At 48.0% G+C, this 13882-nt stretch overlaps 1 protein-coding gene across 1 annotated transcript in view; it reads left to right on the top strand.

The window, feature by feature from the left end:
- LOC121835353 (rho GTPase-activating protein 45-like) overlaps positions 1-13882 on the top strand; it is a 77083-nt gene that overhangs the window by 51993 nt on the left and 11208 nt on the right. Inside the window, exons 17-20 of the mRNA XM_042289481.1 lie at positions 3542-3678; positions 7055-7243; positions 10047-10241; positions 11962-12221. Of these exons, the coding sequence (XP_042145415.1) occupies positions 3542-3678; positions 7055-7243; positions 10047-10241; positions 11962-12221 (781 nt within the window). The remainder of the gene's footprint in view (positions 1-3541; positions 3679-7054; positions 7244-10046; positions 10242-11961; positions 12222-13882) is intronic.

Below are 13882 nucleotides of genomic sequence, written 5' to 3'. Positions count from 1 at the left end.
CATGAGATAACTTACCTTTGTAAAAGAATTTATTTTATGTTAGATGAAAAATAAAGCTTAGTTTGAGGAAAGTCTTTATTTCACCAGACTAGTACACTTCTCTCTCAAGTCTGTCACACATTTTGAAAGAAATGAGCGGCTTTTGCCTGGCGCAGCCTTTTAACGGCGTCGCGGGTTGCGGACGGACGTTGTGAGCAGTCAGGATTGCTAACCCTAACCACCTTTCTCCGGTGATGAAAGCGGGTGAAAATTCGCATCCTTCATACGGTACGCGCCAGTAATACCTTTAACTTGAGCACACGCATGAAATGCGCCAAATAAGAAATCCGGGCGATGTTCAAGGACACAAATGCTTGGAAATCACCACTGTAGTCGAAGTAAACGAACACGACGACACAGGCGTTTCTGCCGTCTTGAGCGTGCCGCCACGACATCGCCGCACGAGTAGGTGGATCTTCCCTTCTAGTACGTGCTGGGTTATCATAGCAACACACAACGAAAATTCACAGTCAAGGATAGCGCTTTTATGCGGAACGAACGCCGTCTACGTCGACGATCACAACCGACGCCATGTTTGCGGCTAGAAGCAGCCGGCCTGCGGCCGGCATGAAACGCGCGCGAACACTTCTCCTCGACCTGCGATTGGTCTGTCGTTGCGGTTGTTTTCCAACCCAGCGGAGGGACGCACGCACGTGAACGACACGTGCGTGCGTCTCTCTTCGCTTCTCCCAGCTTCTTCGAGCAACCTCCTTGCCCCGCGAGTGCTGCTTGCGGCTAGCGCCGTCAGCGCCGTTGTCTAGTGTCGCACAGGGAAGCGTGCTCTCTGCTCCGGTCGGCGGCGCGGTCGGCGGGCTGTTTCAGAAACGGCACTACAACCGATACCTCCCTTAGCGCGCCTGCATTTTAAGCGGTATGTAATTACATGGAGTTCTATGGGAGGCGAACCGGTGGTTTAAAAAAAACGCGTTATACCCGGTCCTGCACTATAAGCGGTTACGTTGTGAGTGGTCTATACTGTATAGTGCTTGCAATAGAAAGGGACAGACTGAAGGGGGCTTTGCTGAACAGAAGTGAAAGCTCATTGATGCTCAGCGTGTTCATTGTGATACCAGAGAAGAGAGAACAAAATTTGGCTATGGACAGAAAGCAGGTATGCTCGTTCTGCTCTGACCGAGGGCCTAGTGAAGAAGCGAGGCATGTCTTAATTTATCCAGCAGAATGTGGCCTGCTTAAGAAAGAAACTTCATAATGCTACGGCATTTCAACGTAGTCTGTGGCTGAGCACCACAGAAGCGCAGCCCCATTCTTTTAATGCGTTGGCATTAGAACGCTCGTTTTGACGAAAACCCGGCGGTGTCTTTTGTTTGTCGGTTGTCACATGCGATGCTCCCCTTGGTCTGAAGCGCTGATGTGAGCACGCATCAACCTCTCCCTTTCACCTCGGTGGTGACAAACTGACAGACACCGCCGGGTTTTCGTCACGAGCTCTTTCATTTCTGGCAAAGTCACACGCACAGCTGGCGTGGAGCCAGAGAGGAGGAGGCGCCGCGCAACACCTCCTAGATAACAAAGCCGTAATGCTAAATGGGATGGCTTAATCAGAGAAGGCCAATGCTGGACGCAGATTTGAAACTAGCCCTGCGTCAGCGCTCGGCTTCGAGTCAAGTTTGAGCCGAACGTTGACGCAATGCTAGATAACAAAGCCATAGTGCTGAATGAGATGGCTTAATCAGAGAAAGCCAACACTGGACAGAGATTAGAAACCAGCACTGCGTCAGCGCTCAGCTTCAAGTCATGTTTGAGCCGGATGTTGATGCAATTGTTGTGTCCAATCTGTGCCCAGCGTTGGCCTTCTTTGAAGGCGCCCTCTTATTCAGCACTACGGCTTTGTTATCTAGGAAGTGTTGCACCGCAGTGCAGTAGAATGCGGGCGTGCTCAATAGACCATTTGCTATGTCCCCCAAGTGCCCCGGCCCGTGCTAAAAGAATCATGGGACTGGTGTTCCTTCAGCCCCTTAGTGATCGGTAATTTCAACACCATTTCTGGTTACGCAGGTTTTGAGCATAATTCGGAATCACCCTGAACAAGTGCCTGATATACCCCAATGACCTGTTATATCGCTTTTAAAATTTCTCCTCAATGTCAGCGTTTTTGATACTGTGCATGCTGTCCACCCTTCAACCTGGATGGGCTGCAGAAATCTTTTACATTATTTTTATATTGATATTAAGTTTGAAACGCTAAAAATGCTATAAACAGCCCCATGGACTCCGAGCTAAATCCTGGTTTTTGTTGTTGTGAATTATCGGCTTTTTAAGCAATTTCTGCTCAAACAACAATCACGAGAATGATAATATTGTAAGAGATTTCTGCAGCGCAGCCAGGTTGAAAGGTGGATCGTATGCGCAGTATGAAAAATGTTGACATTGACAAGCAATTTTAAAAGACAGGTCCTTGGGGTATATCAGGTGCTTGTTCAGGGTGACCTCGAATTACGCTCAAAAACTGTGTAACCATGGAGTTGGTCGAAAATTAGCGATCACTAGGGAGCTGAATTAACACCATTCCCATGATTCCTTGAGTGCGGGCCGGGGCGCTTGGGAATACTGCGAATGGTCTATTGCTGCTCTGCCATCGCTGGTTGTTCTTCACTCTGAGTTTCTGTAGCAGCGGTTGCACGTGCTGCGATGTGTGTGCAGTTAAAACAATGGATGCGGTTCCCTCCACTAGCGATATAGATGCGGTTCTTTCCACGGGTGGTATGGATGTGGTTCTTTCCACGAGTGATATGAATGACCGTATCCAAGGGCGTCGACATACTCTGACAGGCAGAGTACAGAAAAGCAATGAAAAAAGTACAGGAAGATCCATTGGTGGATTTTTAAGGAATCCTTTAGCATGACCCTTGGGAAATGCCACACATATCTCCATTTGGGAAACACCAACACTGACCCCGTAACGACGCCAATAAGAGGCAGCAAAAAATAGAGGAAGCAAAAAAGAAAGCCATAGGTGAAAAGTGAAGGGGTGAACAATAACGTTTCCCGAAGGAGGACGTGTTTGGTGTTCATAAAGATCATGCTAACGCATTCCGTAAGAATCCAGCACTGGATCTTCCTGTTATTTTTGCTTTCTAGGCAATGGCAGTCGCCATTGCCCATGTCGTCGGAGAGGTGGCACAACTCGTTATCAGAAATGGTAGAGCACAAACCTTCCAAACAAAAGTTTTGGTGTTGTTTTTGAGTAGCTAGTGCGAACCCCTTTGCTGAGGCCACGTTGTCAACTCCACTCACTAATTGTTTCCATATACTTTAATGTGTTTTCATACCTTTCTTTAATGTGGGATTGCAGAGAGACATAGTTGCTGGATTTGTTTTTGTAAGTATCTATATCTCGTGCAACAAGGTTTTATTTCAATCAAGTGAATTTGGTAGATCCGAGTGCTCTTGGAACGTATGTGTGGTCAACCTTGCTCGGGACAAAACATGATCAGTTTGTGCGAGAATTGACATTTGGCTGTGGTGTTAATTTGATGTGCAGACAGCGGCTTGGGCCTGTGCCGTCGGATGTGCCTGTCCCGGGCAGCGGAGACACACTCGTTCCGCAAGTTGCGCACTCCCTCCCGCTGCCGGGAATGTGACTCCTACGTCTACTTCCAAGGGGTGGAGTGCTCAGAGGCAAGTAGGCTCTGGAACGTGAAGGAACCGTGCAGTATCATGTCTCTGTCATGTTTTCTGTCTTGCCTTTGTTGTGTACATGCCATGTCTTTTTTCTTTCTGTCATGCCTTTTATCATTTCTGTAGCTTTGTCACGTTTCTGTCTTGCTCTCATTATGTATGTCATATGTGTTCTTGCCCTGTCTGCATCTCATGCCTTGTCATGTCTGTGTCTTGGATTAATTTTACCATGTTCTTTATGCCTTCTATGTTTGTGCTATGTTCTTGCCCTGTCTGCATGTCATGCCTAGCTGTGTAATGTCGGATGCAACTGGGATGGCAGAGAAATGATTTGGGCATGACACAGACATTACAAGGTCCGAGAAGGTATGACCAAAACACGACAAAGGCATGATATAGACATGACAATGGCAGGAGATGCACACAAGATCGATATGAGACATATATACACAATGAAGCTTCGTTATGTCTATGTCACATTCTTGTGTGCACCTTATGCCTATGTCTATGTCATGCCTTTGTAATGTTTTGGTCATACCTTCTGTATATGTCATGTCTGCATCATGTCTAAATCATTTCTCTGCTGTCCTAGTTGTGTTCGTGCATTGTCTTCTTTTCTTCGTTTCGTGTCTGCTTGGTATGCCTTCATTGTCTTTCCTGTCAAAATTATGTCCAATGATTTTTGTTATGGTTTTGTGCGGCCTACATGTCATGTCCTGTGATTTTCTTTGTTATGTTTTTACAGCGGAGCTGTTAAGGGCTAGTTACACCCAGTTTCGTGTCCGTCACCAAAGAAATGTTGACACAAAACTCTGAACAACTACCGCCATCTATGAGCCACGGTGGCAACCAGACAACTGGCTTACGGTTTTCTGGTTGCTGCCGTCGCTCATAGATGGCGGCAACCTTTCCAGCCTTTCCACTCCGGTGTCTAGGCGTCGTCCTAGGCGTCGTCCTCGAGGTCGTCCTAAAAGTTATTTTGAGGTCGTCCTTGAGGTTGTTTTAGAAGGCGTCCTAGACGTTGTCCTCGGGGTCGTCCTAAAAGTTGTCCTTGAGGTCGTCCTAGACGTCATCCTTGAGGTCGTCCTAGGCGTCGTCCTTGAGGTCGTCCTAGGCATCGTCCTTGAGGTCGTCCTTGAGGTCGCCCTAGAAGTCGTCCTTGAGGTTGTCCTAGACGTCGTCCTCTAGGCGTCGTCTTTGAGGTCATCCAGGAAGTCGTCCTTGAGGTCGTCCCATGATAGTACACTGCAGCTTCGCTGGTCTTCCTTTTTCACCAGAGTGGAAAGGCTAAAATTTTTATCTTGCCTATGTGTCATGCCTTTGTCATATTTGTGTCACGTCATGTTTGGGATTGCCTTGTCATATTTGTTTTACCTTGTTTGTCATATGTCTATGACGAGTTAGCACGTCATGTCTTCATTGTGTCTAGTTCTTGGCTTTGTCATCCTTATGATGTCCTTGTCACCTCTATGACACATTTTGCTATTACCGTCCGAGTGATGCCTCACCCCCGCAAGATAACCCACCCCTATTTCTGACATGATTTGCTATCTCTTTAAAAAACACCGAAAGACAGCCTACTTCTAGTAATTGCAGGGTCCTGGCCAATGGTGACCTCAGCAGAAATGGTGTTACTTAGCCACAGCAGGAGGTAATCGAACATTGCTGACTACAGGCACGTAGCCAGAATTTTGTTTCAGGGGGGGCCCGCCCATGACAAAACGCTGTATGAGTGGGAGGGGGGGAGAGGAGGTCCCAGCAAAATGGAAGATTTTGGAGGGGGCCCGGGCCCCATGGGCCTCCCCCCTGGCTACGTGCCTGGCTGACTGGAAAGGACAGTCATCTTTAGTTTCTGCTTCTGAAGGTTTCCAACTGAAATAGAGGGAAAAACGAAGGAAAGGAGAAAAAAGGGACACACACTGCTGGCTGCCCCCCTTTCCCCCTTTTGTTATTCCCTCTACTTTCAGCTGGAAGCCTTCAGAGGCATGTCAAACCAACCAGCTCAGCTCCAAGCAATCACAACTTGTTTTTAGTTTATCGCACCTCCCTGGGGGTGATTACAAGTTTTGCAGGTCACAAAATCTAAAACTAGCTTTTTTTCAGTTGTTTTTTATCGCACACCGAAAGTTAGCCTGCTCCTTATTTTCAACCAATTTGCTTTCAATTTTAGATGGGCTATGTCTCAGGATATTACAGTATGATATTGCAGTCTATCATCTCTTTCTCCCTCATGTCTGTGAAAAGCCTACTCTTTTTATGCTGACACACTTGCAAGTGTCATGTTGTGTATATTACAGTGAATTATAACTCATCTTATGTTAATGTAGGTATTGATAGACAAGTGGCTCTCAGCAATAATTAGGGAATTTAAATAAATCATGATAATTCTAGCACCCACCAAAAAACTACAGGTAAATCACACAACAAAAAAAAAATGGAAGTGGGCATGATGAGTGGAAAAACAGAGGGGGCAATATGGTAAGGTAGACACTTGATTCATTCGAAGGAACAGTATTGAAACAATACAGTCGAATCTCGTTAATTAAAACTTGCAGATAATTCCAACTGACATGCAGGTCCCATCGTATGCGTATCTATGGGAGAAAAATCCGGGTAATTCAAACTTCGCTGTATTCAAACAAATTTTCGGTCCCCCTTGAGTTAGAATTAACGAGATTTGATTGTACAGGGGTCTAGAGAGCGCCTAATTTTTAAAGCAGCTGCGTCGCTCACGTCAAGCCCACTTTGCACCGCCATTCTCGCACCTAGAGTTTCACCGCTTCGCACCGGCACACATGCCCAAAGCCTCACAGCTTTGTGTTGGTGTGCTCGGAGAAGCAGACGATGCAGAGGAGCACCTCAGTTAGCTCCGTAAGCTCAGAAGTTGACTGGGGTGGGTGCTTGATATGCTCTTTATACTTTAATTTTAGATGTTTTAAAAGTAGCTAAGTGAGTGCTTACTGTGACACGGGTGCATGCCTCATTAATTACTGTAACCTTTACACTGGTGGGACGGGGGCAAAAAGTAATGACAAAGTGAGTGAACAGCAATAAATGTCTCTTATATATACTGTCCGAAGTCTCTCGGGGGCTTTGATGTTAATGCTCTTTTTGTTGTTACTCCTTTATTTAAGTTTCAGAGGGAATGTTGCCATATGTCTAACTTGCCTGCATCTTATTGTTATGTTCTATAATCTGGCCGTTTTGGCTGTTGACTTTGTTGCTGTGGATGTCTTTATAGATGCATGGCATTTTAATTTATGGGCGAACTGACGCATCGATACTGATGCATACTTGATTTAAACAATGAATCGATGGATGAAGCACTAGGTGTTGGTGCAACAGCTGGTAACAGAGGGCATGCTTGTTCCTTCAGTGTGGCCTGTCCTCACACAAGAAGTGTCTGGAGACGCTGGCCATTCGATGCGGTCACAAGCGGCTGCCGCGAAAGATGACCACCTTTGGGGTGGATCTGACCGACCACACGGACGAGGCTGACGCTGACATCCCATACATCGTTCGCAAATGCGTGGAGGAAATCGATCGCCGGGGGTACGACGTCAAGGCAAGCTGAGAGTCTGCTTCCGCTCTCTGAACCCTTTCCGATATTCAGTGCCATTTAGTGGTTCGGATAGCTGTCTATCCTTTATCATGCTAGCGGTGGTAACGAATATGTAATGTTTCATTCAGTACCTCGTATGTCAACAGCGCACGAGAGTGGGTCCTTCCCCGTATTGTATATTCTTGAGCCACGTGCGAATAGAGGATTTTGAGTTTAAAGCGAATTCAGACCGAACACAGCAAAACCTCGATTATGCGTCCCCGGTTTATGCGACATCCCACAATTTACAACGAATTCACCAGGTCCTGGCGAACTCCCCATAGAAGTATTGTATTAAAAAGTTTGGTTTACACCAACGCTTGATTCTACACGTCTCACGTCGTACGACGTTCCGGCTGGAAATGCCCGACGAATTCGACGGCTGCATGAGGAGAGGGGCGGTGGCGCGGCAACGCGGAAGAGTTCTACGCGCCTGCGCACCATTTCAGAGGGTCCAAAAACATGCCGCAGGCAACCCAAGACAGCCGAAGCGTTGGGAGGGAGCAGGAGACAGCGCTTTCCCTTTTCCTCCCCGGGTTCTGAAATGCCTCGGCGTTTTCGCGTTGTATCCTTGCTCCGCTCATCCCATAGTTCTCTTGTCTCTCGTTTACCCTCGCTCTCCCCTGCGCGCCACTTTCTCCAACTCGTTGCTTCTCCCAGGATTGAGCACGCTGCTTCTCCCAGTGTCACCGTCAACGTCGGGTCTACGACCGACTTTATGGGGGTGACCAGGTCACCCGAGACAGCGTCAGCACGCTGCATTTGCTTTTGCTTATTTATTGCTTTCTCTAGTTCGCTGAACTGCCACTGCAGTTTCTGACACTGTAGCTTAACACACTAGCAGACGCTTTCGCGTGTGTATCTGTGTGTGTCCGCACCACGACCGGCGACGCTTTGAGGATAATCGGCTGTATTTTAAAGACTTTTGTTAACGTTATTGCGATTGTACGTTCGGTAAAGCGCTACAAGCTGATCTAGATCGCATTTTCTCTGGTCAAACGATAACAAACTTCCCCTAAACTTAAACCAAATGCGCTACCATGCACATCACTGCCTCGCGCCAACCTTCGACCCCTCCAACACTTTTCCTGAACCGAGTAGAGATCTCAAGAACAACGCAGGTATCCACCTCCTAGGTGTCATCATTGACCAGCATTTTGACTTCCATCGCAAAGTCCAAAACGTAGTGTCCGGGGAAAGGTGACTGCCTAATTGGCTTCGTCATTTGGTTCATAAGAAGAGCCAGTCTTGATGTTCCCAGATTGCTGTTCACAGCACTGGTGTTGCCCATCCTGGAGTTTTTCTGCTCGGTGTTGGATTCGGTAACCAGGCAACTTGTTGCCTCCCTCGGGTCGGTGCAACGTTGCGCTTCTTACCTTATTATGAGGCGCCAACCTGGCCCCTGAACACCATCCTATCGAGCACTGCACCTCCTCCGTTCAGTCGGCAGGGACCCGTTTCAACATCGACGTCAAGTAGTGACCACGCGGCTTCTAATTACTTTATTGTTACCGGACTCCTCGCTTCCTTTTGCCTCCTCCGTGGTGTACTCGCACTGGTGGACTGCAGCCCCTTTTAACCCGTACGCTTCGTCACTAGAACTCCCTCGCACCCCTTGCAGTGCCACTTTAAAAGTCACCCCCCTTCCCCCACCGCCAGTCACCAGTTCACTAATAATCGACAGTGTCTCACTTCGAACGTTCACCAAGAGCGTCACGGCCCACGTGCAAAGCATCTAACTCGATTTTTTATTCCGATCACGGAACTGGGCTCCAGCAGGCGGACTGGATGCACTATACTGTACGCTCGTACACCCTACTGATGCTTAGCTCACAATACTAACTATTCTGCTCGAGAAAAAAACTATAATGTAGTGACTCATTTTAACCTATTCTGTACACACTATGTGCTAGCATTAGCGCCTGCCTATTAAATGCAAAAAGAAAAATGATCTAAAACCAGCATTATTTCCACACGCTCCCATTGCCTTTTATAGCGGCCGCCGCACTTTTGGTGCTGAGCTAGGGTGGCGCCTAGTGGAACGCTTGGTGCCTCCAAGTCGTTTACATGATATTTATTGGCCCGCGTGCTCCCATAGGGAAACGTGGAGTGAGCTGGTCGCCCCTAATAAAGCCGGTCGTGGTCGGGTCATTCTTCCTGTAGCGTTTGCACTGGACCTTTTATTTTCTTTTTAAAAATATATAGTGTACAATCGCGTGTAGGTTTTTTTTCTTTTTTTTTTATAAAACTGAGCATTTGGATTTTCCTATTGCAAAGGCACATTATTTTTGCTGAAATTTAATTACAGTTTGCCAATTTTTCACTATCACAATATTTCAGATTAACAAACGATTTTGGCGAGCCCAATGAAATTTGTTAGATCGGGATTTGACTGTATCCTAATATTTTTATTACTATAGTTTCAGTTTCATAGAGACAAAGAAACAGAAAATGTGCGGCACACAATTCGCTACATCAGGCGGCTTTCGAGTCAATTGTGCTCCAACAGATCGAATGGTTTCCTTGTGCTAATCGTTAAGGTGTAAACGCATGCAAACTTAGGCTCGACCCCATTAGGTCAGGCTAGTCTTGTTTCGGTCAGGCTAAGTTAGTTTAGGTCAGCCTAGGTTAGTTTAAGTCAGGCTAGACTAGCTTAGGTTACACGAGTCTAGTTTAGGCTACGTTAGGTTAGGTCGGGTAAGTTAGGCCGGGCTAGGTTCCCAAACTCGGCCACGTCGCACTGACGAAGCGGTGACGCCCTCTGCAGGGGCTGTACCGGGTGTCCGGGGTCAAGTCGAAGGTGGAGAAGCTGTGCCAGTGCTTTGAGAACGGCGCCCAGCTGGTGGACCTGAGCGACGCCCACCCCAACGTGGTGGCCAACGTGCTCAAGCTCTACCTCCGCCAGCTGCCCGAGCCCCTGCTCACCTTCAGGCTGTACCCACACTTCGTCGGCGTGGCCAGGGTACAAGCATATCCCGTTTTCTCAGCTATTTCGCTGACAGACGGATGTTTAACGGCCGGTTTGCGCGCTTGCGACTGCTCACGGCTGAGCGCGTCGTGACCTCTCGTGACGTCTTGCCACGACACGCTGGCACTCCGGTGCCATCTGTGAGGTGGCCCCGGTACTGCATGTCACTAGGGCAAAGGTTTTGCGGTATTTCTGAGATCAAATGCATGTCGTCCTCTCTGTGAGGAATGATTGTTTATACTATTGTTGGAAGTTTTTAGAGCCAATAGGGAAAGAATGATGCATGAAAGAAATGGGAAATACTGTGCGGAAATCGTGAGTGTTCCCTGACGGCCCGATAGATGGCCCTGTATGTTCTCTTGTCGTGAGAGATCACTAGGGGGCGCGTTGCACTTGGTCGTAAGCATTCGCGAGTGTATGAACGGGCCTATATAGGGCGGTTTCACGCGATGCACGCTGCGCGACACTCTTGGCGCAAACATGACGTCGGTGCTTTTTTGTGTTTTACTCCCGCACAGTGCCGACAGGCACTAAACTTTAGCACTCGGGTTACTGTGCTAAAAGAGCATTTTCAGCCATGCTGGTAGTTTTTCTGGCTGTTCTTTGGTTTTAGGACATTTGAGAGGGAGTAATTAACACACCCGGCTTACAAATCCTTCCACAATTGTTTTAAAAACAAGCGTGCACAGTTTTTTTCGAAGCCTCAGTGACCCGTTGAGCTTGTTCCTGAAATCTATGGAAGTCGATTCAGTGGAGCTGCAAGAATGCCCCACAAGGAATCACTGGCATACCCAGTTCACAAAACATACTACTGTAAATACCGAGCATGCGCCTTCCCTCATGTAAGCACCCCTTTTCATTTAATGAAAATTTAGTATTTTTGTGGTCGCCATCTTGAATGTCATTTCTGCACTGAGTAAGCTAGCTCCCCCTCCTTATTTTGACTGGAAAATCTCTAAATTTGAAGGGGGCACTTGCTTGACATTTTACAGTATGATTTGTTCTGGAAACAAACCTGTGTATTCCTTTTTTTCCTCGAACTCTCAGTGACCAATGGAGCTTGTTTCTTAGATTTACGAAGGTTGGCACAACACTGTTAGATGAACACCCTGCTGGAGTTGCTAGCATACCTAAAAGGTAGTCACTAAAGACACCCGGACTGCAAGTCATGACATGGTTGGTCTAGAAACATGCATGTACAGTCCTTTCAAACTCGGTGACCGATTGAGAAGTTGTTTTTGATATTTACGGAAATTGACGGCAACGGTGCTATATAATTGGCCTGGAGTTGCTGGCATACCTAAAAGAGAGTCACTGGCCCACCCTGCTTGCTAGTCATGGCATGATTGGTGTAGTGTATCGACCCTGAGGCTACGCTGGCACGAGCGCACAAGCACATGAGGCAGCGTTATGTACCGAGTGAGACAAACTCGCCAAAGGCTTAAACGCCGTCGCGCCATAAGCTTTTATTAGTAAAGGTAAGCAGGAGAAAGGTCACCCTGGCTCGAAGAGGCCCGATGTCGAAATACCACTTGCATGGCACGCTGAACCCTGGCCCAACCTTGTGCCTCACATGCTCGCGCCAACATTGCGTTGGGCTCGACAGACTGTATTGCAGAGATTGGTCTTAACACATGCATGTGTGGTCCACTCTGAGTGGCCAATCTAGCTTTCGTTTCTTTGACTTATGACCGCTGACGCAACGGTGTTACAGGAACACCCCGCGGGGAGTCACGCGGAGGGAGCCGTTCCCGAGGAAGATCAGGCCAATGACGCTCCCCCTGAGGAAGTTGTCGGCGGCCAAGAAGCAGTGCCGGACTTGCGCCGTCTGGTGGAGCAGCTTCCCTCCGTGCACCGGCGCACTTTGGCACTCCTCCTGCGCCACCTGGCGCGGGTGGCGCAGCACGCGCGCAAGAACTGCATGCCGGCCAGCAACCTCGCCATCATGTTTGGACCCACACTGCTTCGCACCAGGTCAGGGATGCACCTTAATGTGCAGAGATATTAGAGTGTTTCCAACCGCTCGATCGGTGTCACCCGTTTTATGGGCCGCGTTTTCGATACGAGCGTCGAGAAGGAGGCAAAAGCGGCTGTCGTCTGCGAGCGTGTCCACCTCTGCACCCACTTTCCTTCTTGCATCGCGACAACGTAAAGGATGCGCATTTGCGACCAATCTGCCTAGGAGGTATCCACCATTAAATTGCAAATGCTCTCCATGGTTTGAGTTGATCCCTCTCTTAAATTTAGATTTTCTAATGCACCACACTTCGTGTTGCATGCCGTCTGCTCTATTTTGGGACGGCTCATGAATATGGTTTCGTGTTTTCAGAGTTTATTTTTCTTCAAATAGACTTTTTTCAAGAATCTCAAAATGCTGCACACAAACTCCCTTACACTCCTCTTTGCCACCTCAGCGTCTACCACGCGACGCTGAAGAAAGCGAGAGCGTAGTGCAGTCGCTCGCCTGCCCTCACCCGCTTGCCATCGCCTCCAAGGTTGCTTCTGTTGTCTGCTAGAGCCGGCTCTACCAGCATTCCTTGCATTTCTTTTGGCGCTGCAGACAGCACAGCATGCTTTGCAGAAGGTCTATTCGGGGGTCGAGGGCTCATTGAGAAAGTCCTCACTCCGAGACTAGTGCATTCAGCAGCTCCACACTCGACATAGTTCCTAGGAAGCAAGAGGTTCCCCAGGGCACCCTCAGGTGTTCCACAGGGCACCTTCAGGGATTCTCCAGAGTCTCAGGGGTTCCTTAGGGCACCCTCAGGGGTTCTCCAGGGTGCCCTTAAGGGTTCCCTCAGGGTTTCCCCTCGGTACCCTCAGTTTCCCATGGGTATACCCTCATGGATTCCCCAGTGTACCCTCAGGGATTCTTCAGGTTACCCGTAGGGAATCCCCAGGGTACCCTTAAGAGTTTCCCAAGACACCCTCAGGGGTTTCCTAGGGTAACTTTAAAGGTTTCCCAAGGTCCCTAATTTTCTCAGTTGTCCGTATCTCTAAGTAAACACAATCCTCCAGTTAATGTGCAATTTTAGAAGATTCAAGCCGTCCATTGATATGACTACGAGCAAAACACTTCCTAGTATGATTCTCTTCATTTATGTGATCTGTTGGCTCATACTGCTTTACTGCATCAATGCTGAGACAAGGACTATAATATGGACCCTTGGCCTAAACGTTGTCGAGTAATTCTGCGGCCGTGATTGGCCGGCGCCTCGCTTGACCTTGGTGCCGGCCAATCACGGCGGTTGAAGTCCTCACCAACCTTTTTGAGAAGTGTCCAGTTTAGAGCCCTAAGAGGGGTTCCTCAGCTAATCATTGAGGGAGATAGAGATTTCTTTGAAGACATAAGCTTTGAGAACCTCAAGGGATTCTGTTTTGACTATAGACAGTTGCATGTGGGAGAGAAGGATCATCCGGTTCTCTGCTGCCAGCTTCCGTTTCAGGGTCTCTTCAAGTGATCCTACTTCCTGTTCCCTAAAAACTTCATTGTTTCTCTCACCACAAAACTAAACAATATATCGCCGCATGCTCAGTCTCCAGCTAATTATAGCGCTTAGCAGTCCTGACCAGATGACAAAGAAAGTTTCAGGACCAACCGTCATCTTTATGAAGAGATCTGTTTTCGTGAAATATTC

This window comes from Ixodes scapularis, unplaced genomic scaffold, assembly GCF_016920785.2.
Source record: "Ixodes scapularis isolate PalLabHiFi unplaced genomic scaffold, ASM1692078v2 PGA_scaffold12__126_contigs__length_90152505, whole genome shotgun sequence".
In the NCBI taxonomy this organism is placed as follows: Eukaryota; Metazoa; Arthropoda; class Arachnida; order Ixodida; family Ixodidae; genus Ixodes; species Ixodes scapularis.
The sequence above is the reverse complement of the archived record's forward strand: the minus strand, read 5'-3'. Positions and strand labels throughout refer to the sequence as shown.